The sequence below is a fragment of the Sinocyclocheilus grahami genome, unplaced genomic scaffold (genome assembly GCF_001515645.1).
Source record: "Sinocyclocheilus grahami isolate Dianchi unplaced genomic scaffold, SAMN03320097.WGS_v1.1 scaffold618.1, whole genome shotgun sequence".
NCBI lineage: Eukaryota > Metazoa > Chordata > Actinopteri > Cypriniformes > Cyprinidae > Sinocyclocheilus > Sinocyclocheilus grahami.
In genome coordinates this window covers 273,569-297,122 of record NW_015505797.1, presented here as the reverse complement: position 1 = coordinate 297,122, position 23,554 = coordinate 273,569, and the positions used below count along the sequence as shown (strand labels likewise).

The window sequence follows — 23,554 nt, the reverse complement described above, 5'->3', positions numbered from 1 at the left end:
TGGTGAGAGATGTTTCACTGTTAAAAAAGGTGGAAACTATAAAACAGGAGCCCTATTCATTGAGAGCATTGTCTCTGCCCCTCCTGCAGTTTCACAGAACAGCCTTTTTGATCATTTAAATTGGACAAAAAAAAAAGGTCCATGCAGCAAAATAAATATCTTTTAAATTACTCCCCAAATTTTCTGACGAAAACATTTGTATCAGAGAATGCTCCTTTTGTCAGAATGACACTGAGACCCTTCTTCGTTTGTTTTGGTGATGCAGTTATACTTCTCAGCTCTGGAAAGATCTTAGTTGGTTTATCTCGAGCAGCCTGCTAGATTTTTCGGTGGATCCCAAATCTGTCATTTTGGGATTTTTTGAAGCAGATCCCATGCAATGCCTGTTTTGCAAGAAACCTAATTATCTTCTTCTGTAAATTCTATATTCACAAATGTACATTTTCAGATTGTAAACCTATGTTTATAGTATTTGTACAAGAAAGCGTTTAGAACCTGTACAATTTGCATGGCCTACACATTTTCTTCTGCATTTAATGCTTCATTTTTATCATTCTGTATACTGCCCTCTTCTATTATTAGGCTATAATAAGCTCTGTTTTGAGCTATGGTAGCCTGTTGGTTGTTCATGTTTTCCTTTTTTCTCGCTATTGATGTTATTTGTAATGATTGTGTTCAAATAAAGCATGCAGCAGACAGTCAGGTGCAGTTGCTGCATCCGCCGGCAGGTGCTGAGAGATGACTGAGAGCCTGCGCTCTGTATTTGCGGAAATGCTGGGGTTGTGCGCTGCTGGATTGAGCTGAGAGTGCGTCTGCTTTCACAGCCGTAAATCGAGTTAACCTCTGTTTACTTTCTACTTTATTCTTCCCCAGTATGCCTGTGTTCTCCTCGTGAAACACCAGCTAAGAAGTGCGCAGCTTCGCACAGCAGGCCAGCGCGAGGGCGGTGAGTTCAATCGCTAGTTTAGCTGTTTTGTATCATTCACTGTCAAACTCTAACCATTCAAATCCAATACAGTGTAGTCTTCGCTCTGAACGTGCTTAAAGCTGTGCTTAAGAAATCAGAAATGGGCATTGTTTGGCGCAAACCACTCTTCCGAAATGTCTGTTCATTTGAAACGATTAATTATTATTAAACGATATTTTAAACATGATCTCAAGACGTCGCGAGGAAGCACTTGACTTAATGCTAATTTTAAGGCATGATGAACCGATATCAAATTACATTTTTCATTAATCTCATGAGAAGCAGAAAAAAAGGTTTTGTGAATTTTTCTTTTAATGTCATTGCTTTGGTCGGATCATAAGAAACAAGTGGAGAAAAAAAACATTTAGAAAATAGATATTTTATTCTGTCCTTCTTGGGGTTTTTGTATAAAGAGTTATTCAAAAATAAATAAATAAATAGACATGAAAAGGCATGTATAGGCAATGATTTTTTTTTTTTTTTTTGTCATGCACCAATCAGTTTTTAGCTTTCAGGCTTTTTAATCCAAACTTTGTACAAAGATATAACAGAATGACCTGATATACTATTTTATTTCATGGAATATGTGTGTAAAATCTCCATAAATTGATATTCCCATTTTATTCAATGTATCTATACACTGCATCTAATTTGTGTGTTCTTGTGGGTAAACCATAATGGAAAAAAGAAGTGCAATAATGGGAGTAATAATAACGTGGCAACATTTTCATAAGAATATCTCATATTTCTTAGGAATACTGATCTATAATTTCTTGTTGTGTTTCCTCAAAATTAACTGATTAACAGCCGTTTGTCCTGGTGTCCTCTACAGAAGACAAGTATGAAAATTATGCCCTGTTTCCTAACAAAAAGTCATATTCCCAAACAATTTGAAAATGATCCAGATTTAAATGATAATTACAAAACATTATCACGTTTCCCTAAGAGTGCTAAATCTGAGCGTTCTGTCAATATCACTCATATTTAATGACCAAAGAGAGGGAGTGTTTATGATCAAACCTCCTAAAAAAGTGCTCTGAACAGGACATCCAGACTAAAACTGTGGCGTGAAGGGTCTCAGAGGAATCACTCAAATATAATGACCTCTACACAAGGGTCCCTGGAGACATTATAGCATTTATTTTCTTACACCACAGACCCAGGGGTGATATACAATGTTATTTATTTCGACTATAGTAAAACAAAGCAAACGAACAGTGACTGATTAAAGATATGTCGAGTACAGGACCTTCAGCAGCACATTTACAATCACTGGCTGAAAACAAAAACGTTATGTGTTCTTTGACGTGGCAAGGACAGGCGAAGGTCCTGTAACAAAGAGAACAAATGATGAAATGCACACAACAGACTCAAAGCGGTGAAGTGTCAACATGAAACACGAGAGGAGGGCGTAGAGGTGACAGGCTGAGTGAGGAGGAATGTGACTAACAGGTTACACTGGCCTGTAAGCACATATGTTATGATTTTAATGATAAAATATATGTGTATTGTGATTACGAAGCGTTCCTAGTGCGCCTCGTGAAGAGCTGTGATACAGACAAAGTGTGTTTGGAAGAAGCTAAACTTTTTTCTCACTTTGGTATTTATACTTCCATTTGTACTATTGCATGGAATATGTGCATTTGCTATGCTATGACTATTGCATGATTATGACAAAAATCATAAATGTCGATTATTCCCTTGAAATTGTATTTGTGATTATTAATTGCGATTTACATTGCAGGGTGTTTATACCATTGTCTGAAGCAACGGCATGCCATATTTTTATATGAAAATAAACAAGCTGAAAACACTCTAACTGAAAAAGTTGTATTGCTTTTCTGTAGCATTAAACCTCAGATGTCAACTATACATTGGATCGGTTTCTTATTTAAATAAAAAAGTACAAATATGCATGGTATTATAATGTTATACTAAAATTAAAACAATGGAAAAACACTTAAGATAAGCTGTAGAAAGAAAAAAAACACATCTTAAGCATGCAGAATAACATTAGTGGACGATTAATTGCCGCTTTGAATGATCGGTAATTGTAATCGCAATTATAAATTGTATTAATTGTGCTATGATTACATTTAGTCAGTTCCTGTGGTTTTTAACAATTATTTGTGACCCTTAGACCAGACATAAGGGTCGATTTTCTTTTTTAATTGAGAGTTATACATCACCTGAAAGCTGAATAAATAAGCTTTGCTTTCCATTGATGAATGGTTTGTTAGGATATAATCAGAGCCCGACCGATATGGGTTTTTTGGGGTCGATACCGATATTAGGGAGTAAAAAAAGGCCGATATCGATATATCGGCCGATATTCTTTGTGTATATTATAGTACAGTACCAGTCAAAAGTTTGGACATTCCCATTCGTCAAACAGAATATATATATATATATATATATATATACACATTTTTTGCAATGATCACTCAAATGTGGTGATCAAACACTTATAATGACGTGACAGAGATACGTAATGATGGAGGCAGGGCATTTAACAATTTAACAATAAACTTTATTATCCAAAATGAGTCTGACATCAGTGCACTGAACAGTAAAGTTGAAGTGTATTCAACTTTAATTTAATTCAGTTCAATTTATTCCATTGAAGATTATTTCACTTTGGAATATTCATTCACGGATTTGCGCTACTGTCTTCACACACAGACGAAACATAATACGTGACATAATATATCTCTGTAAATAAATACAATATAAGCTATCGACGCGGGGGTGGTCTAATGCGGGCCTCTAGATGTACACTCGATTCGCATTTGAGAGGATTCCTCAAGCTGAAGGAATCTTCCGAATTTGGTGCGGATTCGCCACACCGTTACGGAGATATGGCCATTCAAAGTTTCAATGGTTTTCCATAGACTTAAGCTTTAAAGCGTTTCATCCAGGTCACCAGTAGCAAACAATGGAGCACGCTCTGCTGGACAAACTAAGTAATTACACCATTTCAAGCATTTTATCTGCGCTATATGTTATGTAAAAAAAAATGTCATATCGGCGGCATATTCGCCGATACCGATATATCGGCTACAGGATCATATCGGCCGATAATATCGGCAAAACGATATATCGGTCGGGCTCTAGATATAATAATATTTGGCTGAGATACGATTATTTGAAAATCTGGAATCTGAGGGTGAAAATTTTTTTAAAAAATCAAAATATTGCGAAAATCGCCTTTAAAGTTGTCCAAATTAAGTCCTTTGCAATGCATATTACTAATGATAATAAATTTTTGATATATTTACGGTAGGAAATTTACAAAATATCTTCATGGAACATGATCTTTACTTAATATCTTTTTTTGTGATTTTTGTCATAAAAGAAAAATCGATAATTTTGACACATACAATGTCTTTTTGGCTATTGATACAAATATACCCCAGCGACTTCTTTTGTGCTCCAGGGTCACATTTAGCATTTTTGCTGTTCACTTCAAAATACCAACAATTCCATAGACTTAAGCTTTAAAGCGTTTCATCCAGGTCACCAGTAGCAAACAATGGAGCACGCTCTGCTGGACAAACTAAGTAATTACACCATTTCAAGCATTTTATCTGCGTTATATGTTATGTAAAAAAAATGTCATATCGGCGGCATATTCGCCCATACCGATATATCGGCTACAGGATCATATCGGCCGATAATATCGGCAAAACGATATATCGGTCGGGCTCTAGATATAATAATATTTGGCTGAGATACGATTATTTGAAAATCTGGAATCTGAGGGTGAAATTTTTTTTTTTAAATCAAAATATTGCGAAAATCGCCTTTAAAGTTGTCCAAATTAAGTCCTTTGTAAAAAAAATGTCATATCGGCGGCATATTCGCCCATACCGATATATCGGCTACAGGATCATATCGGCCGATAATATCGGCAAAACGATATATCGGTCGGGCTCTAGATATAATAATATTTGGCTGAGATACGATTATTTGAAAATCTGGAATCTGAGGGTGAAAATTTTTTTAAAAAATCAAAATATTGCGAAAATCGCCTTTAAAGTTGTCCAAATTAAGTCCTTTGCAATGCATATTACTAATGATAATAAATTTTTGATATATTTACGGTAGGAAATTTACAAAATATCTTCATGGAACATGATCTTTACTTAATATCTTTTTTTGTGATTTTTGTCATAAAAGAAAAATCGATAATTTTGACACATACAATGTCTTTTTGGCTATTGATACAAATATACCCCAGCGACTTCTTTTGTGCTCCAGGGTCACATTTAGCATTTTTGCTGTTCACTTCAAAATACCAACAATCCATGTACTCTCTCAATTAATACGTGGTTAAGAAAAAAGTTAGAACCTCATACAAATGTTCTTTTTTGTGTTTCAGCTTTTTCGTAAAAGACTTCTCACACGTTACTTCGACTGAAGAACTGTTCCTCTTCAGATGAAAAAATGAGCGAAAAAACAAATGAAAGAAACTTTTGGAGGAGCTCTTGTCAGCTTTAGGAGTGACTGTTTATCTTCGAGCAGATGCTCAGATGTGTCTTGCTTGCTGTTCTCTGGATTTCACCTCAAACTAAACTTCAGTCATGGGCCTCTTTCCATCCATATCCAAGATCATGAGGAAGGGGAAGGGTCTGTTTCTTCTGCTGTTGTGTCTGTGCGTTGTAGCATGGATAGCAACATTCTCAAATGATGACACAGTTAAGTCTGTCCAGGAGGGATCGAATCCTCTTGACGACAGGAGTGTCGAGGGCTTTGCTCAGCTGGAGCTGGAATCAGAGATGATGCAGAGCTTAGAGGAGCAGCAGTCTGTCAGAAAGAGCTGTCCAGAGCATTCACCCCTGCTCCGTGAGTGTTGTCTGAGTTCATCTTTTTATGGCTTAACCATGACCAAACGTAATGCTTCAAGTACAGGGAATGGTCAACATTAGCTGTAAAATAAATGTTCCCCTCAAACTCCGTTATGGTCAAGTCATCCTCGTGTCATTTCAACCCTGTATTGTTTGTTTTTCTTCTGGACGCTCTCAGAAATAAAGGTGCAAACGCTGTCACTGGGGTGGTGCTTTTTCAAAAGGTGCACTTTTTAGCTACTAAAATGTACCTTTAAGGTACCAATACGGACCCTTTAGGTAGCTTTTGAGAAGGTACCACCCCAGCGACAGCTTTTGTACCTTTATTACTGAGAGTATAAAATGCAAAAGGCACAACGTTCCAGCCGCTGTTATCTATCCAGGGATAAATGCATTATGATTTATAATGCAAAGTATAACTTGTTCTCTGTTACACGAGTCATATAATAGACCAAAAGTTCATGTTTTTAAATGTGCCACATGGCAGTCGGACAATAATTTTTTAAAACACAAATGGGATTTGAGAGGCCAATAAAAGGGGAAGATTATCATAGAATTATGACTTAAATTGTGATGTGAAGACTTAGATTATAGTCTTATGGACTACTTTATATGGTACTTTTGTTGTGCATTTTTGTTCCTTTTTGGAACTCGGCAGCATAAATCACCATCTGCTCACTCAATGAGCACTGAATGAAATAGACAAATCAAGTACAGATACCCTAAAATATTGCACCAGTCATTTTAGATTAAAAAATTATTATTATTATAATTTTTCTTTTCTTTTTTACTTTTATCAGAATAGTACAAAACATGGTGACTTTTGTGGTAGCTGCTAATAAAAATAAAAATAGTGGACATGATTCAAAAAGGCTAAATGGTCTTTAAAAGGTCACACATGTACTGTTCATGATCAAAAATGACCTTGTGAAACAACAAAAGTACTTGATTTTTAATGTACAGTATGTAAGTATTAAAAGCACTTTTACTTTGAAATTTGCAATTTAATATACTCATCCTACAATAAGGAAGATTAGCAGATGAAGACATGAGCATGTATTGATTTGCAGATTAACAGATGTTTTATTACAAAATTATACACCTTCAGACTTCCATATATCTATTTGATCATTAATCTATTTAATAATCAGTAACACTTTAGATTAGGGAAATCAATAAACTCATAATTCGCTGCTTATTAATAGTAAGTAAGTCAGTTGTTGCAGTAGTTATGTTTATGTATGGGATCTAGAATATGGTCATGCAGAATAATTAGTGCTTTGTAAGTACTAATAAACAGCCAATATGCTAGTAAAATGCATGGTAATAAGCAACTAGTTGATAAATTAGTGAATGGTGTTACCTAAGAATCTACTATATATTTACTGTAAGTTGCTGATAATTCAAGTGTGCAAACAAACTAAAATAATGGAAAAAAATAAAATAAATCAATAAGTGTGTAAATGTGTGGCGACAAATAGTATAAACATACAATATAAAAATAGACGTCACACGGGGCAAAACATTTGAAGGAGAATGCTATCGCCATGCAAGCATACCAGTTTTATATCATTTGAAAGTGATGTAGCAGCAGGGAAGATTTATGCATATTCATTTGCTTAATTGATAGTTTTTACTATAGACAGCATGCAAATGTGGATATAATTACGATATGTGACCCTGGACCACAAATCTTAAGTGTCTTAAGTGTCAATTGTTAGAAATTGAGATTTATCTGAAAGCTGAATAAATAATCTTTCCATTGATGTATGGTTTGTTAGGATCGGACAATATTTGAAAATCTGGAATCTGAGGGTGCAAAAAAATCTAAATATTGAGAAAATCATCTTTAAAGTTGTTCAAATGAAGTTCTTAGCAATGCATATTACTAATCAAAAATGAAGTTTTGATATATTTACGGTAGGACATTTACAAAATATCTTCATGGAACATGATCTTTACTTAATATCCTAATGATTTTTGGCATAAAAGAAAAATCGATAATTTTGACCCATACAATGTATTGTTGGCTATTGCTACAAATACTGGTTTTGTGCTCCAGGGTCACATATAGCATTTCATACAATTCAAGTGTGCAAACAAACTAAAATAATGGAAAAAAATAAAATAAATCAATAAGTGTGTAAATGTGTGGCGACAAATAGTATAAACATACAATATAAAAATAGACGTCACACGGGGCAAAACATTTGAAGGAGAATGCTATCGCCATGCAAGCATACCAGTTTTATATCATTTGAAAGTGATGTAGCAGCAGGGAAGATTTATGCATATTCATTTGCTTAATTGATAGTTTTTACTATAGACAGCATGCAAATGTGGATATAATTACGATATGTGACCCTGGACCACAAATCTTAAGTGTCAATTGTTAGAAATTGAGATTTATCTGAAAGCTGAATAAATAATATTTCCATTGATGTATGGTTTGTTAGGATCGGACAATATTTGAAAATCTGGAATCTGAGGGTGCAAAAAAATCTAAATATTGAGAAAATCATCTTTAAAGTTGTTCAAATGAAGTTCTTAGCAATGCATATTACTAATCAAAAATGAAGTTTTGATATATTTACGGTAGGACATTTACAAAATATCTTCATGGAACATGATCTTTACTTAATATCCTAATGATTTTTGGCATAAAAGAAAAATCGATAATTTTGACCCATACAATGTATTGTTGGCTATTGCTACAAATACTGGTTTTGTGCTCCAGGGTCACATATAGCATTTCATACAATAGGTTTAAATTTAGGTGAAAGTCACACAATTTATTTTACTTTTAAACATATCAATAACTTTTAAACCTTTGAGCTGTTAATAACGGATAAAGATCTGAACCATGGAGCTGCAGCGCAGAGAAAGATGTGGGAACCACCTCTATGTGAATGTCAATGTTTACACATCACTGTTTTTTCCTTCCACAGCTGCTTGCTAATTCAGGCTCGTTTCCAAAGATGGGGCCCTGTAATTAATGTGGGCCCCAGCTGGTGCTGTATTGAAGGGCTGCACCTGGTCCGTGGGCCTTTCACTGACTTGTGGGCCTGTGTCCATGTGTGTTTATTGATTTCTGATTGTTCTTCTCCACAGGAGGCGCTATCAAGCTGTCATTTGATCCCTCGCTAACGATAGAGCAGGTAGAGAGTGACAACGGGGAGGTGGTGGAGGGTCAGTATAACCCCTCTGACTGTGAGGCCAGACAGAGCGTGGCCATCCTTATCCCTCACAGAAACAGAGAGAAGCACCTGCTCTACCTCCTCCACCACCTCCACCCGTTCTTACAGAGGCAGCAGCTTCACTACGCCATCTACATCATTCACCAGGTAGATTCTGTAGACACAGGATCCTCGTTGCTAGAATTTGATGCCATTTTTAGAGCATTCAGTGTTCATTTTTAAGTCAGTAAAGGTTTCTTGGACAACAAACATAATGTTCTTTTTTTTAATGAGCATATCCTACTTTCTCTGACGTTAAAAGGGACCTTTATTGGTTCTATAGCATTGACGCCCTCTTCAATGCGTAACAATGTTTACTTACGGCTTTGCTCCAGGGTCCATTATAGCTTGCACTGCCCCATCCTTAAACAACAGCATGTTTGCAAAGCCTGCGATACATTGTTACTCGTTCACCGAACAGTCTATTCTGCAAAAACTAGTAAGACCAACCTGAAATGTGACCCTGGAGCATAAGGGTCAATTTTTCATGCATCATCTGAAAGCTGAATAAATAATCTTTCCATTGATGTATGGTTTGTTGGCCGAAATACAACTATTTGAAAATCTGGAATCTGAGGGTGCAAAAAAATCTAAATATTGAGAAAATCATCTTTAAAGTTGTTCAAATGAAGTTCTTAGCAATGCATATTACTAATCAAACATTAAGTTTTGATATATTTACAGTAGGAAATGTACTAAATATCTTCATGGAACATGATCTTTACTTAATATCCTAATGATTTTTGGCATAAAAGAAAAATCTATAATTTTGACCCATGCAATGTATTGTTGGCTAATGCTACAAATATACCCCAGTGACTTAACACTGTGCTGCAGGGTCGCATATGATTGCAAATATTTAACTTGGTAACACTTTAGTATAGGGACCATTTCTCACTATTAACTAGTTGCTTATTAGCATGCAGATTATTAACATATTGGCTGTTTATTAGTACTTATAAAGCACATATTCTGCATGATCATATTCTACATCGCTAATCCTACCCAATACCTAAACTTAGGCAAAAGTTGTAGTTAATGGTTTGTTAATAGCGAGAATTGGACCTTAAAATAAAGTGACCTTAAACTCTCTTTCCTAACATTTGGAAAGACTATCTTTTTGTTCATATACACAAAACCTGAATGAAACTATTGTTGTCTTCAACAATAGTGTGTTACTTCCTTCTCATTATTACAGTGACTGAGCAAGCCAAGTTTCTGACTCCTGTGGGCATTAATTATGGGCAGTTTTCTGTTTTTGAAGTTTAGTGTTTTTTTCTTATGACATCTTTAACAACAGTAGAGATAAGTGCCACCAGCTGATGTTGGTGATATGAATAATTTAAGTTGTACAGTTTTCATTTTGAGTGGTTAGGTAAAGTAAAAATGATAGACGCTGAAACTCTTGAGTAATGAAAGGTGTGCATGCTTTTCTTCTCGTGTCAAGAAAGAGTGTTGTAGTGTTTAAGTTCTGTCAGTAAAAACTGTTGAGGCAGTATACACCTAAAGAAGTAATTCATTCAAATAATTTCTTAGACTCTTTGTATTTTTTAAGTCATGAAAGGAGAGTATTGGAAAGCACCTGGTGATCTATAGGAAATCACGATCCGCAAGCATTGATAAACGATGTGTGTATAATATATGTGTCTGTTTGTCTTGTAGGCTGGAGATGCTACATTTAACAGGGCAAAGTTATTAAATGTGGGCTACCTCGAGGCTCTGAAAGACCAGAGCTGGGACTGTTTCATCTTCCATGATGCTGATCTAGTTCCTGAGAACGATCATAATTTATACATGTGTGAGGATCAGCCTAAGCACTTAGTAGTGGGGAGGAATTCCACTGGGTACAAGTGAGTGATGCTGTCTCCTTCATTTAACAAACACATTCCCATGCAGAGCGTTCTTGACATTTAAACTCGCAAGATCTGGGTTAGACGGACAACACTGAGATCGATTAGCAGGACCGTTTCTCTCTAAAATACTAAAGCAGCAGAAGTGTCAGGAGTAGCTCACAGCAGTGACACTAATAGTTTATCTACATTTTTCAGTAGTGTGATTCGTGGTTTAGATGTTTTGCATTTTAAATAGCAAACCACTACACAGAGAGACAGACTAGTGTTAACATTTCTACCTCTGTTTTTGTGATGAGCTGTCAATGTCCAAAAGAGTGACATCTCTGCAGTAGCAATAGTTGTTCCGTTTAGTTCTGTACACATGAGACGGGTTTTTATCTACAATACTATGCAAAGGTCTTTGGCACGTTTCTTCACAAAAACATTTCAGTGGACATTTTTCTGATTTTTGCAGCCAAATGTCTGCAATTGCTGCAACTTTAAAAAAAAATTGGTGGCAATATTTGTAGCTTTTTTTGTGTTGTTTTGTTCAGCGGTGCCTCATCTTCTCTCTGTCTCCCTCCCAAAACGGCTTCACATCAGCACATCTTCGCCTGCACTACAAAAGAGCTGTTGCATGCTGCGATATGAGACCTTCGCTCAGGTTTCGGGCCAGTTGACAGAACTGTCAGTTGCCTAGTCGGGTCACTGGTGCATCGTCACAAAACTATCATCTGCGCATCTTTTTATGTCTTTTTAAACCATTCGGTAGTCGAGCGCTCCACAATGCTTTTCTGCGCGTTCACAATCACATCCAAAGCGCGCGCACATAAAGCCGCCTCACAAACCTCACGAGTACCAAATTGAGTTCGTTTTTGCAGCTCATTGACCTTAAGCAGCCAAATACTCAAAAAAAAAAAAAAAAGTCAAAATGCCCATCTTGGCTAGTATCCTCATAAACCCAGTCAGTTTTGTCTGAATGTGAGCAGTTGTTGAGAAAGAAAACCATTGTGTATCAGTATATTAGATGAATGCAGTCGGTCTTAAAGGGACAGCAGCCTAATAAAGCTGTGCCGTCTGTCATTAATGTTAATCAAACAACAAAAGACAAAAAAAAATGTAAGGATTTATCTGTTTTTAATTTACAGTTTATTCAATTTCTGTATATTTCCGTACCTGAGAATACTATATGGTTTAGTTTGATTTTAGAGTTTAGTTGATTATATTGGTTAAATAAATTGCAATATTCATTGATGTGATGATATGTTCTCTGCGCGGAGTAACGTCTGGCACAGTCGCAGCTTGTACTTTATTAAAACAAATAGAAAGCAAATCTACTGTTGAAATCAGGCATGATTAGGACTAGCAAATATTCACCTTAATAAACATTAAATCCAGTAATATGTATAGTAGTTTAAAAGTATCATTACACCTCTGAAAACGTTCATTTTGCTCAACAAGTAAAAATAAACAAGGCGTTGAATCTCTTGTGCAGCCTCTTTCATAGCTCTGGCAAGCGACCAGGTTAAAAATAATTTTTCAGATCAATTATGAAATATTACCTTCTCCTTTGATGGATTTTATGGCTTTTCGTAAATGTTTTCTTTTCTTTACTTTTCGTAAAGGTTTTCGTAAATGTCATTCTACTGAGACTGCGCTTCTGAAGGTTCTTAATGATATTTTAATATCATGTGATTCAGGTGATTTTGCAGTTCTTGTGCTCTTAGACATGACGGCCACTTTCGATAGAGTCGATCATACTGTTCTCATTGATCGTTTAGAACATTGCGTTGGTTTAAGAAGTGTAGCTTTAGATTGGTTCAAATCGTATTTTACAAATGAGAGTTTTTCAGTCAAGATGGGTGAACATTACTCAAGTAATGCATTTTTGGCCTGTGGGGTTCCCCAGGGTTCTATTTTGGCTCCTTTGCTCTTTTCTCTCTACATGCTTCCTCTTGGCTCGATTTTTAGAAAACATGATATGTAATTTCACTATTATGTGGATGACACCCAGGTTTATTTGCCTTTCAAACAAAATTCCGTGGGTCTCAAGTCTCTCATGGCATGTTTGACGGATGTGAAGGCTTGGCTTTCACTAAGCTTTTTAATATTCAATGAAAAGAAATGCATTGTTCAGATGCATTGTAGAACTTCGGGGATGCTTATTTGCCAAAGATATATATATATATATATATATATATATATATATAAAAATAAATGGTTTGGCCCCTACTTATCTCTGTGAGTTATTGACTGAGCATCAACCCACTAGATCCCTTCGGTCTTCCAACCAGGATCTATTGTTTACTCCTAAGTCGAGGCTTAAATGTAGGGGAGATTATGCTTTCTGTGTTGCTGCCCCCAGGCTTTGGAATGCCTTGCCACTATTCATTAGACAAGCTTCTTTTTGAGTATTTTTAAGTCCAGGCTAAAGACTTTTTTATTCTTTAAGGCGTATGGCTGATGTGATATTTGTATGATTTAAAACATTTTCTGTTTGCTTATTAGTGTGTTTTTGTGTTTTTTTGTTTTGATGACTTTCTGGAAAGCACATTGGTCAACGGAAGTTGTAATTTATTGTGCTAAATAAATAAACTGTCTTTGTCAAAAATGTCACATCGTAGTCTTTTGCCAGTGTAGTCAGGCTTTAAAGTATTTTACATGCAAAGTAATTTGATACAGATTTATGCCATTACAAGCAGCTTTGATTCAGTTAATTATCAAATTAAAGCAGTAACAAATAAAATTAATCAATTCACACACTGTATTTGTGAAAAAAAATTTTTTCGATTTATGGCATCAAGCATTTTGAAGATGCTCTTTGTATGTTTTGCAAAATGCAGTAGATAAACTTCTTTAAGCAGCTTGTACCTTCGACCGTTTTACAGTAGCTTCTACATTCTCCATTGGTATTCAGCTACACTGAATATGACGTACCCCAAGTAATTCCTTAATCGCATCATTGAATTATTTGTAAAATGATATACTATAGTTCTTTTTAAATATGTGAAAGACATTCATCACCTTCTTCTGTCCGTGACTTCCCAGACTCCGATACAAGGGTTACTTTGGGGGAGTTTCGGCCATGACGAAGGAGCAGTTCCACAAGGTCAATGGCTTCCCAAACTCCTACTGGGGCTGGGGTGGAGAGGACGATGACCTGAGAATAAGGTGAGAGAAACTCAGGACGATGTGGCTTAGGATGTGCACAGGCACTTATAGGTGACTTCACAAAATGGCTAAGCAAATCATGTTTTTTGTCTGTTTTTTAACCTTTAAAACATCCTACACTGAATATGACGTACCCCAAGTAATTCCTTAATCGCATCATTGAATTATTTGTAAAATGATATACTATAGTTCTTTTTAAATATGTGAAAGACATTCATCACCTTCTTCTGTCCGTGACTTCCCAGACTCCGATACAAGGGTTACTTTGGGGGAGTTTCGGCCATGACGAAGGAGCAGTTCCACAAGGTCAATGGCTTCCCAAACTCCTACTGGGGCTGGGGTGGAGAGGACGATGACCTGAGAATAAGGTGAGAGAAACTCAGGACGATGTGGCTTAGGATGTGCACAGGCACTTATAGGTGAAAATGGCTAAGCAAATCATGGTTTTTGTCTGTTTTTTAACCTTTAAAACATCAAAAAAAAAGATGTAGAAATGCAAAGCCGATTTATTCTTCGCATAAAGGGGAATGTGTGTTTAAAGGAGACATATCATGCCCCTTTTTACAATATGTAGTATAAGTCTCTGGTGTCCCCAAAATGTGTCTGTGAAGTTTCAGCTCAAAATACCCCACAGAATAGAGCTGCGCCATTACAGCTGGGACCTGCTATAAAACATCTGTTTTGGTTCTGATTATCATCGTGCTGAAATCATGCGTTTTAAACCATAAAACTTTTAAACTTCTGATATACGGTTTTCTGAGCGCACACGGACTGAAAGCGGTTATAATGAGATCCCTTTGCCACGTCACCAAGGGAGCGAAATCAGGCGTGCTCGTTTTTTCAGACGCTTGCAGAAAAAGGCTTCCCAAAACTAAGTTACAAGGTTAATCTTTTTCACGTTTTCTTGGTTGGTAGATGCACCGGGGACCTGATTATAGCACTTAAAACCTGGAAAAGTCAGATTTTCATGATATGTCACCTTTAAGTGAAGGGGAATTTCAGTTTCTGCATGTGGTACCATCCATGTCTGAACATTGAACCATGTCTTTTTCTTCTCATTGTTAAGGATTGTAACAGAACCGTCTTTTTCAGGGTGACGCTGCAGAAAATGTCAATAATCCGTCCATCCCTGGAAGTGGCGCGCTACACCATGGTCTTTCACAATCGGGACAGCGGCAATCAAATCAATGAAGAAAGGTCAGTTAAAGTGTGAACGAGTATTAAGAGTGCTATTCTGGTCTTCCAAGAGATCATAACTAACGTGAGGAACAATTTCTGACAGCATGCATTGTTAAATTACATCTAATGAGCTTTCATAGTAATATCATCATGCTAATATATTAATGAAGAGTTCTGATGCAAAAGCCTCTTAAGTGCCATCTGAAATTAGCATTTCTATCAGTTCTATTTCTATTTGACTTTTTTAGGTTTTCATTTTTAACTCTGATGCCAGTCAGTTTGTTTTTCATAAGCATAGGACATTGTGGGGTCACTCAGTCACTGTATCAATGATAACTAAATTATTTACATAGGTTACCTAGATTTTATACCTAAAGTTATAATTTCTCATAAAGGTTTAGGAGTAAGCTTACCTTACTTCATTTTCATATTTTTTAACTTTACAGTGTGGTGTTGTTTTTCCACCAGATACTCCATCACTTCCTAGAAGAATTCCTAAGTGTAAAGAAGTAATATTACAAAAGAAGCAGAAAAGGGATATTTCAGACATAGGGAAATCCTTTACATTGAAACACTAGAGTCATGTTATTAGCATACTGGCTGTTTATTAGTACATATAAAGCACATATTAATGTCTTATTCTGCAGGAGTATATTTTAGATCCCTTAATCCACCCCATACTTAAACTTAACAACTACCTTATTAATTATTAATAAACAGCAAATTAGGAGGCAAAAGTCATAGTTAATAGTTGAATTGATCCTTAAAGGGGCCATGACATGTTTTTATTTTTTTATTTAATTATGTTCCCCGAGGTGTAATTATAATATTACTAAAGTTTTTAGGACGAGAAATATTCAAATTTGAGTGATTTGTGACCCACCTGCCCTCCTTAGTACAAAAAGAGCATTTATTGAGACTAAGGTGAAAAAAACATTTATCTGCTTGGACAACATGACATCACATGGTTGAATAAATCTAGATCCACAGTGACCGATCAGACTACTTCTCCACCATCGCTGCTTTGACGGCTGGTATGTGGGTGATGACTGAGATTGTGAAATCTCTTTCATTATCGTCTGAATGTTAGGAAATAGTGGCTGAAAGTTATGTGTCTAATCGCATCAGTAGAGCATTGTTTGTTCAGCGTGTGGATTATTTTCGAAACCAGTCATTGTGCATGATTGGACCCGACAGTAATGTCACAACACTTAAGCAAGTTGTGACACTACTGCTCCTATGCCACCAGATTGAGTTAAAAGCATCAGAAGCTCCCACAAATGCACGCTGCAATTCACCACTGCACACATCATAAATGAACATATTATGCATGGTTTTATAAGCTCACCATACATTACACAAATACACAAATGCTTATCCATGAGTTACTACATTTTGCAGACAGAATTGCATGTCTGCAAAATGTAGTAACTCACCCAAAACATTTAATCCATGCTTCAAAACCTACTGTAGTTATTGTGAGATTCAACTCATCAGATTTGATCAACAAGCCATGTGCATTTAGTTGGTGTGCAAATTGTAGACAATTGTACGTACTCTTTTCCATGCAATCTGTTTAAATTAATAAGAAACTGATTGCTCAGACATCTGGAATTACTGTTTTGAGAAAAAAACTAATTTGAGAATTGAGCCAAAGCGATTGAGAAAAACTGTATTGAACAGAAATAAATGCACAGCCGTTTGCATTTGTACTCTGCATCAAAAATATGCATTTAAAAAATCACGTTTGTGTCAGAGCCTCAGTTGTGTGTAGTTGAGAAATTATGCAAAAAATAAAAAATAATAAACACTCACGTCTCTCACGTACTGTACGTGTCTGTCACAGGAAATCAACACATGCTGTCATGAATAATTAAGAGAAGTGTGTTCTTATAGAATGAGTACATGCAGCCTTATGAATAATTAGGAGAAACAGAGGAGTCATCGGTGTGAGAAAACGCTGCGTTCTGTGACATTGACGCAATGAAGATTTTAAATTGGGACGCTCAAATTTAATCCGTTTAAAATTGACAGATACTAACATATTCTATAAATGTGCAACACAAGCACCTGTCCAAAAATGTAGTTTAGTGTTTCAGGGGTTCATTTTCTTCTAGTTTGTCATCATCCATACTTTTTTTTTTTAAGTTTCTCATGTGCAATGTGTATAAGTATAAATGCAAAGATGTTACTCAGTCATAACAGTGGGCATAATTGTTTCATAATTATAAGTGGAGATATTGTAGAATGCACGACTCCTTAAAAACTCAAGAGTATGATAATGCTATACTTAAAATGTAAATGATTCCAGGAGAGAAGCGTATTTTCAGTGTGGTATTTAATGCTTTGCTTTCGACACAGGATGCATCTGTTACGCCGCACTCATCAAGCGTGGAAAACTGATGGCTTGAACTCCTGTTCCTACAAGATTCTGTCTGTCCACAGAGCACCACTCTTCATCAACATCACCACGGACATTGGCCAGCCGGAGATTGCTCTTTGAGTTTTTGGATACTGAAATTCAAGAGACCGTTTGCATTCACCAGTGCCTGTCAGATCTAGTGCTAAGTGTTGTTGTTCACACCAGCTTGCACTGTGGATCTGTCCAACTTTACTCTTTATGGCCCTGAGAGATGAAATGGCCAGACTTCTGATCAAACACTACTTTTTAAGTATTACAGTAATCACGTAGAATTGAATTAGTCTGGTCAGGTGAACCTTTCGGGGTTGAATTTCCATTCATTACCTCTAGTTATGAAGTTATAGGTTCATATAATGGGACTTGTGCTCATTTAGGTCATTACAAAATATGGCACAGCATCTGGGAGTAATGGAAATCAAAGAAGCTGGACCTGACTGATCAATAGTATTTAGACTTAAATATTGATATTGACGTGAATGTATATGGATGCCTAAGTCTTTATAATAAGTCTGCATGTTCTACAGTGATGATGATTTCAGCTGAACGTGCTTATAATGTCTGTCTGGTGGAAAATTATAGATATTGTAGTGGGTGTTTGGGTCCAATGATATGGTTTAATCAGTTCAGTTTCGTTTCAGTGAAATGTAGCTGTAGATGGGTTAATTATTTTACATGTAGGTCATTGTTCAGACGCAATGACTGTTCAACTCATAAAACTGTGTGGTGTTACTGTATCTCACTGAATTTATGATCAAAGGAAATTAGACTTTTGTTTACTTAGGATAATATCATCTTCTAGGCGAAATCTTCTCTGTTTTGAAAGATCACATGCTGTCACGATCAGAATTTGTTAGAAATTAAAATGATCCATAAAACCTTTTTTAGTGCTAAAATGTAAATGATTCCAGGAGAGAAGCGTATTTTCAGTGTGGTATTTAATGCTTTGCTTTCGACACAGGATGCATCTGTTACGCCGCACTCATCAAGCGTGGAAAACTGATGGCTTGAACTCCTGTTCCTACAAGATTCTGTCTGTCCACAGAGCACCACTCTTCATCAACATCACCACGGACATTGGCCAGCCGGAGATTGCTCTTTGAGTTTTTGGATACTGAAATTCAAGAGACCGTTTGCATTCACCAGTGCCTGTCAGATCTAGTGCTAAGTGTTGTTGTTCACACCAGCTTGCACTGTGGATCTGTCCAACTTTACTCTTTATGGCCCTGAGAGATGAAATGGCCAGACTTCTGATCAAACACTACTTTTTAAGTATTACAGTAATCACGTAGAATTGAATTAGTCTGGTCAGGTGAACCTTTCGGGGTTGAATTTCCATTCATTACCTCTAGTTATGAAGTTATAGGTTCATATAATGGGACTTGTGCTCATTTAGGTCATTACAAAATATGGCACAGCATCTGGGAGTAATGGAAATCAAAGAAGCTGGACCTGACTGATCAATAGTATTTAGACTTAAATATTGATATTGACGTGAATGTATATGGATGCCTAAGTCTTTATAATAAGTCTGCATGTTCTACAGTGATGATGATTTCAGCTGAACGTGCTTATAATGTCTGTCTGGTGGAAAATTATAGATATTGTAGTGGGTGTTTGGGTCCAATGATATGGTTTAATCAGTTCAGTTTCGTTTCAGTGAAATGTAGCTGTAGATGGGTTAATTATTTTACATGTAGGTCATTGTTCAGACGCAATGACTGTTCAACTCATAAAACTGTGTGGTGTTACTGTATCTCACTGAATTTATGATCAAAGGAAATTAGACTTTTGTTTACTTAGGATAATATCATCTTCTAGGCGAAATCTTCTCTGTTTTGAAAGATCACATGCTGTCACGATCAGAATTTGTTAGAAATTAAAATGATCCATAAAACCTTTTTTAGTGCAATTCTTTGTGCAGTTCATGCAAGACGGAAGCTTTTCAGAAACTGAGTTTGACAAGTTGCATTTCAACACATGGCCGTCTCATCAAACCTGCTAATTGTTGAGTATGGTGACAGAACTATAAGTTTGGCTTTTTAAAAAAAAAAACAATTACACTGTAAAAACTATAAAAAGTGCATGAGGATCTGTTAAGTAACATCATATTGTCTATGGGCCTTATTGGCTTGATTTGTTTTTTTTATTCTAGAAAACCTGGTATCATAAGTAAAAAGCAAAACTTTACATTCTGTGGCACACATTTAAAATGATTTGGGTGTTGTAACAGTATTAATTGTATACCGTGCAGAAATCATGGGCCAAAGGTTTGTGAATATTAATGAGAACTTTCCACAAATAGGGTACAAATTAGTATCCCATTACTTTTTTTTGTGAAAACAATCAGCATGATGAGTCCAGGCAATGGTTTCTGGGAAATGCAGTCCAGGACTGAGTGGCAAAGGTATGGGATGGAGTGCCCTCTGGTGGCCATCAAGGGCACTCCAGCTGCTGATCGTGACCGGAACAAACATTATTTGACAACAGATTTAATATGCAATATCCAAGAAAAATGAGGCCTAAACTTTTTAGAATGCAAAACATGCAATATTTTTTTAAAGATAAAACAGATGCATTATCTAAATAATATATATATTTATATATGTATATATACTAGCATCATGCTAGTAACATGCTAATCATGCGAGAACCATGCTAATCATGCTAGAAACATGCTAGTATATTGCTGATCATGCTAACAAAATGTTAACGCCATGCTAGTAACATGCTAATCATGTTAACAACATGCTAGTAACATGCTAATCATGCTAGAATCATGCTAGCAACATAGTAACTTGTTAATTATGTTAACAAAATGCTAGTAACATGCTAATCATGCTAGAAACAGGCTAGTAACTTGCTAAACATGTTAACAAAATGTTAACACCATGTTAGTAACATGCTAATCATGCTAACAACATGTTCGTACCATGCTAATCATGTTAGAAACATGCTAGTAACTTGTTAATCGTGCTAACAAAATGCTAGTAACATGCTACTCATGCTAGAATCATGCTAGCAACATGCTACTAACTTGCTAATCATGCTAGCAACATGCCAACCATTTTAGAAACATGCTAGCAACATGCTAGTCATGCTAGAAACAGCCTAGCAGCCACCCCAGGTACCCTAGCAATAAAGTGGGAAAAAAAGTGACGTGACATGTGGCCAAGTATGGTGACCCATACTTGGAATTAGTGCTCTGCATTTACCCATCCAAAGTGCACACACACACCGTGAACACACACACACACACACACCCGGAGCAGTGGGCAGCCATTTTTCTGCTGCGGCGCCCGGGGAGCAGTTGGGGTTCGGTGCCTTGCTCAAGAGCTTCAAAAGGTATATGTTTTATACCTATATCTGTTTTTCTGATAGACTGTATTGCCTTGAAAACATTCAATCTGTAATCTTTAAAATGATTTTAACTTTCAAACTACTTCAAACTGAAAACTTTCAGACTGCAAGCTTTTTTCAAACTTTCTAGGCTTTTTCAAGCCAGCTTAAAGTTTGTCTGCAAACTCTTCAATCAAGTTGGAATTGAACTTCGGCAAAAGAGCATACTGTAACAGTGATAGTCTGCTCCCATGAAGCTCTCCAGTCTCTCGAGACTCTTATTTAAGGATGTGTTATTAAATCCCCATGGAGAAAATGAATGGGAAAACACTTATGGAACCAAGGCCACTGAAAAAGTGGGCAGTTTTGCGCTCTATTACGTCATGGACTGAGATTGTCTGACAGGCATCCGGCTGAATTCACCCTTTGTTGGCTTCTGTCACATGATGCAGGATTCCCGATAGAAAGAAGAACAACCTTTGGCACATGGTGACTAGACACAAACAAGTATCTGTTCTGTAATCGCTTTAATCAGCGATCTGACTTTTTTATGTCTTATTTGAAAGGACCCTCTTTTTTTTGTCTGTTGATACTAATCATTTCTGTGCCTGCTATAGGAAAAGCTATTAGAAGAAATGTTGATTACTGATAGAAGAGCGTTTGTAATGTATCAATGAGAATTGACTTTATAATGTTACAAAAAAATCTATTTCGGATAAATGCTGTTCTTTTCAACTTTCTGTTCATCTGTGAATCCTGAAAAATAAAATGTATCACGGTTTCCACAAATAATATCGTGCAGCACGACTGTTTTCAACACTGATAATAATCAGAAATGTTTCTTGAGTTGCAAATCAGCATATTATACTGATTTCTGAAAGATCGTGTGACACTGAAGACTGCAGTAATGATGCTGGAAATACAGCTTTTATTATTATTTTATTTTATTCAGCTTTTTATGTTAAAATAAAAAAGAAAACAGTTATTTAAAACTGTAATAATATTTCACAAAAATTAAAATTTTTACTGCATTTTTGTTTAAATAAATGCAGCCCTCATGAGCATATGAGACGTCTTTTAATTCATGTATTTATTTTTTAACAAGTTTACTCAACAAAACTGTTCAGAAGGCAAGCTTATCTTCCATCACTTCTCTGTATGGATAACATTTTCATCTGAAGCAGAACTGTGTACAGATATGTTGTTACTGTCTACAGCGAGACACACATTCATTCAAAGTGGAGTTAACCAAATGCTTATCTTATGCAATGAAAAATAAATATATTGGAGTTTAAGTTTTGAAAAGGTTTGAATCTACCCTAATGCTGTGGACCGTAAAGGTTTAGCAACAACCTTTATAAATGGAATACTTAAAAATATAATAAACCTGAATTTTGCACAAATGTCACCAAGAATGCACCTTTTGGACGTGTTTTAACATGCTAAAAGACAGATGCTCCCTTACTTGGTGGCTCTTTTGTGTTGATTATGTCAAGGTTACCACTTATGTTTCCATGGCCATGTTTGTCAGCATATACTGTCCTCGATCCTTCATACTTCCTTCCTCTCGGATCACAGCAAAATGACTCCTTGCTAGCTGTCTTTTTTTTTCTTTTTTTTTTTTTACACTGATGTGTGCTTTTCGGAGCAGCTAAGATTTTATGTAATCTAAACACACACACAAATAAAAAATTTTTTTATTATTATTTAATTATTTCACAAATATATATTTTTCTCTGTTTTCTTCAATGATCTCATATTTCATCTCGAGTATGTGCACGTACAATAACTTTTGAAAAAACCTTGTGACAAAAGTGGCAAAAAATGTTGTCCATAAAGGGCATCGTGCCGAAAACAAACTATGTGAAAACAGATATTAAACATTATATATAAAGCATTTTCATAGAATACATATTGAAATGTTCTGATGGCTTATACATTTTAAGGCTGAAAGTCTGGGACAAGTGTAAAGCAACAACATCTATAGGTAAAAGGCATTTGAAAAACTAAAACTAAAAATGAATGATTAACAGATTAAGGTGGTAAAAAGAAACCTTCATGACTATTTTAATGTGCCATTCATTTATGAAAAAAATAGAATCTGTTCGTTTGAATAAAAATCAGCCCCTGGGACATAAAAGTGCCTGCAGTTGAAGAAACACTGAAACTGGCTAACAAGCCGTGGTTAACGGGAACCTTGTGTCTTCCCCCCTGTTCTCCAGTTTTTTCCACGTCCTCTCTGTCTGTCTCTTTCTGCCTTTCTCTCTCTCCTTCTCTCGGTCTGTTTTTGTTTTCCAAACAAGGTTCCCTTTGCAGGAAATTGTGTATTCTGTAAGCATTCAGGAAGGCAGAGAGCAGGTTTCCTGTTGGAGCCATGGTCACAAAAAAGAAAAAGAGGAGGGAGGAAGAGAGAAAGCGGGATGGGGGGGGGGCTGGTTGGGTGAAAGGGGTTCAGTAATGGTCCGAACGGGTGAAGAAAAAGCAGGCAGCTATGTCTCTCCCCTCCCCTTCGCAAAAAAAAGTTCTGACATTTCAAGCCTCCACTCAACACCAGAACGATGACC

The 23,554-nt window shown here is 36.2% G+C and overlaps 1 protein-coding gene across 1 annotated transcript; it reads left to right on the top strand.

Moving 5' to 3' along the window:
- The first annotated feature begins 723 nt into the window (after nucleotides 1-723).
- Nucleotides 724-18,513, top strand: b4galt4 (UDP-Gal:betaGlcNAc beta 1,4- galactosyltransferase, polypeptide 4). The gene is made up of 7 exons (XM_016241291.1): nucleotides 724-946; nucleotides 5,349-5,812; nucleotides 8,926-9,158; nucleotides 10,713-10,900; nucleotides 13,931-14,053; nucleotides 15,146-15,250; nucleotides 17,594-18,513. The coding sequence occupies exons 2-7, from the start codon at nucleotides 5,551-5,553 to the stop codon at nucleotides 17,733-17,735; spliced, it is 1,053 nt and encodes a 350-aa protein (XP_016096777.1). The 5' UTR covers nucleotides 724-946; nucleotides 5,349-5,550; the 3' UTR covers nucleotides 17,736-18,513.
- Nucleotides 18,514-23,554: the final 5,041 nt, after the last annotated feature.

Bases quoted from the DNA above. Each gene is read 5' to 3' on its own strand.
- b4galt4 (XM_016241291.1), top strand. From the start codon at position 5,551: ATGGGCCTCTTTCCATCCATATCCAAGATCATGAGGAAGGGGAAGGGT. The intron at 5,813-8,925 runs GTGAGTGTTGTC...TCTTCTCCACAG, and splicing joins AGAGCATTCACCCCTGCTCC to GAGGCGCTATCAAGCTGTCA. The intron at 14,054-15,145 runs GTGAGAGAAACT...CGTCTTTTTCAG, and splicing joins GACGATGACCTGAGAATAAG to GGTGACGCTGCAGAAAATGT.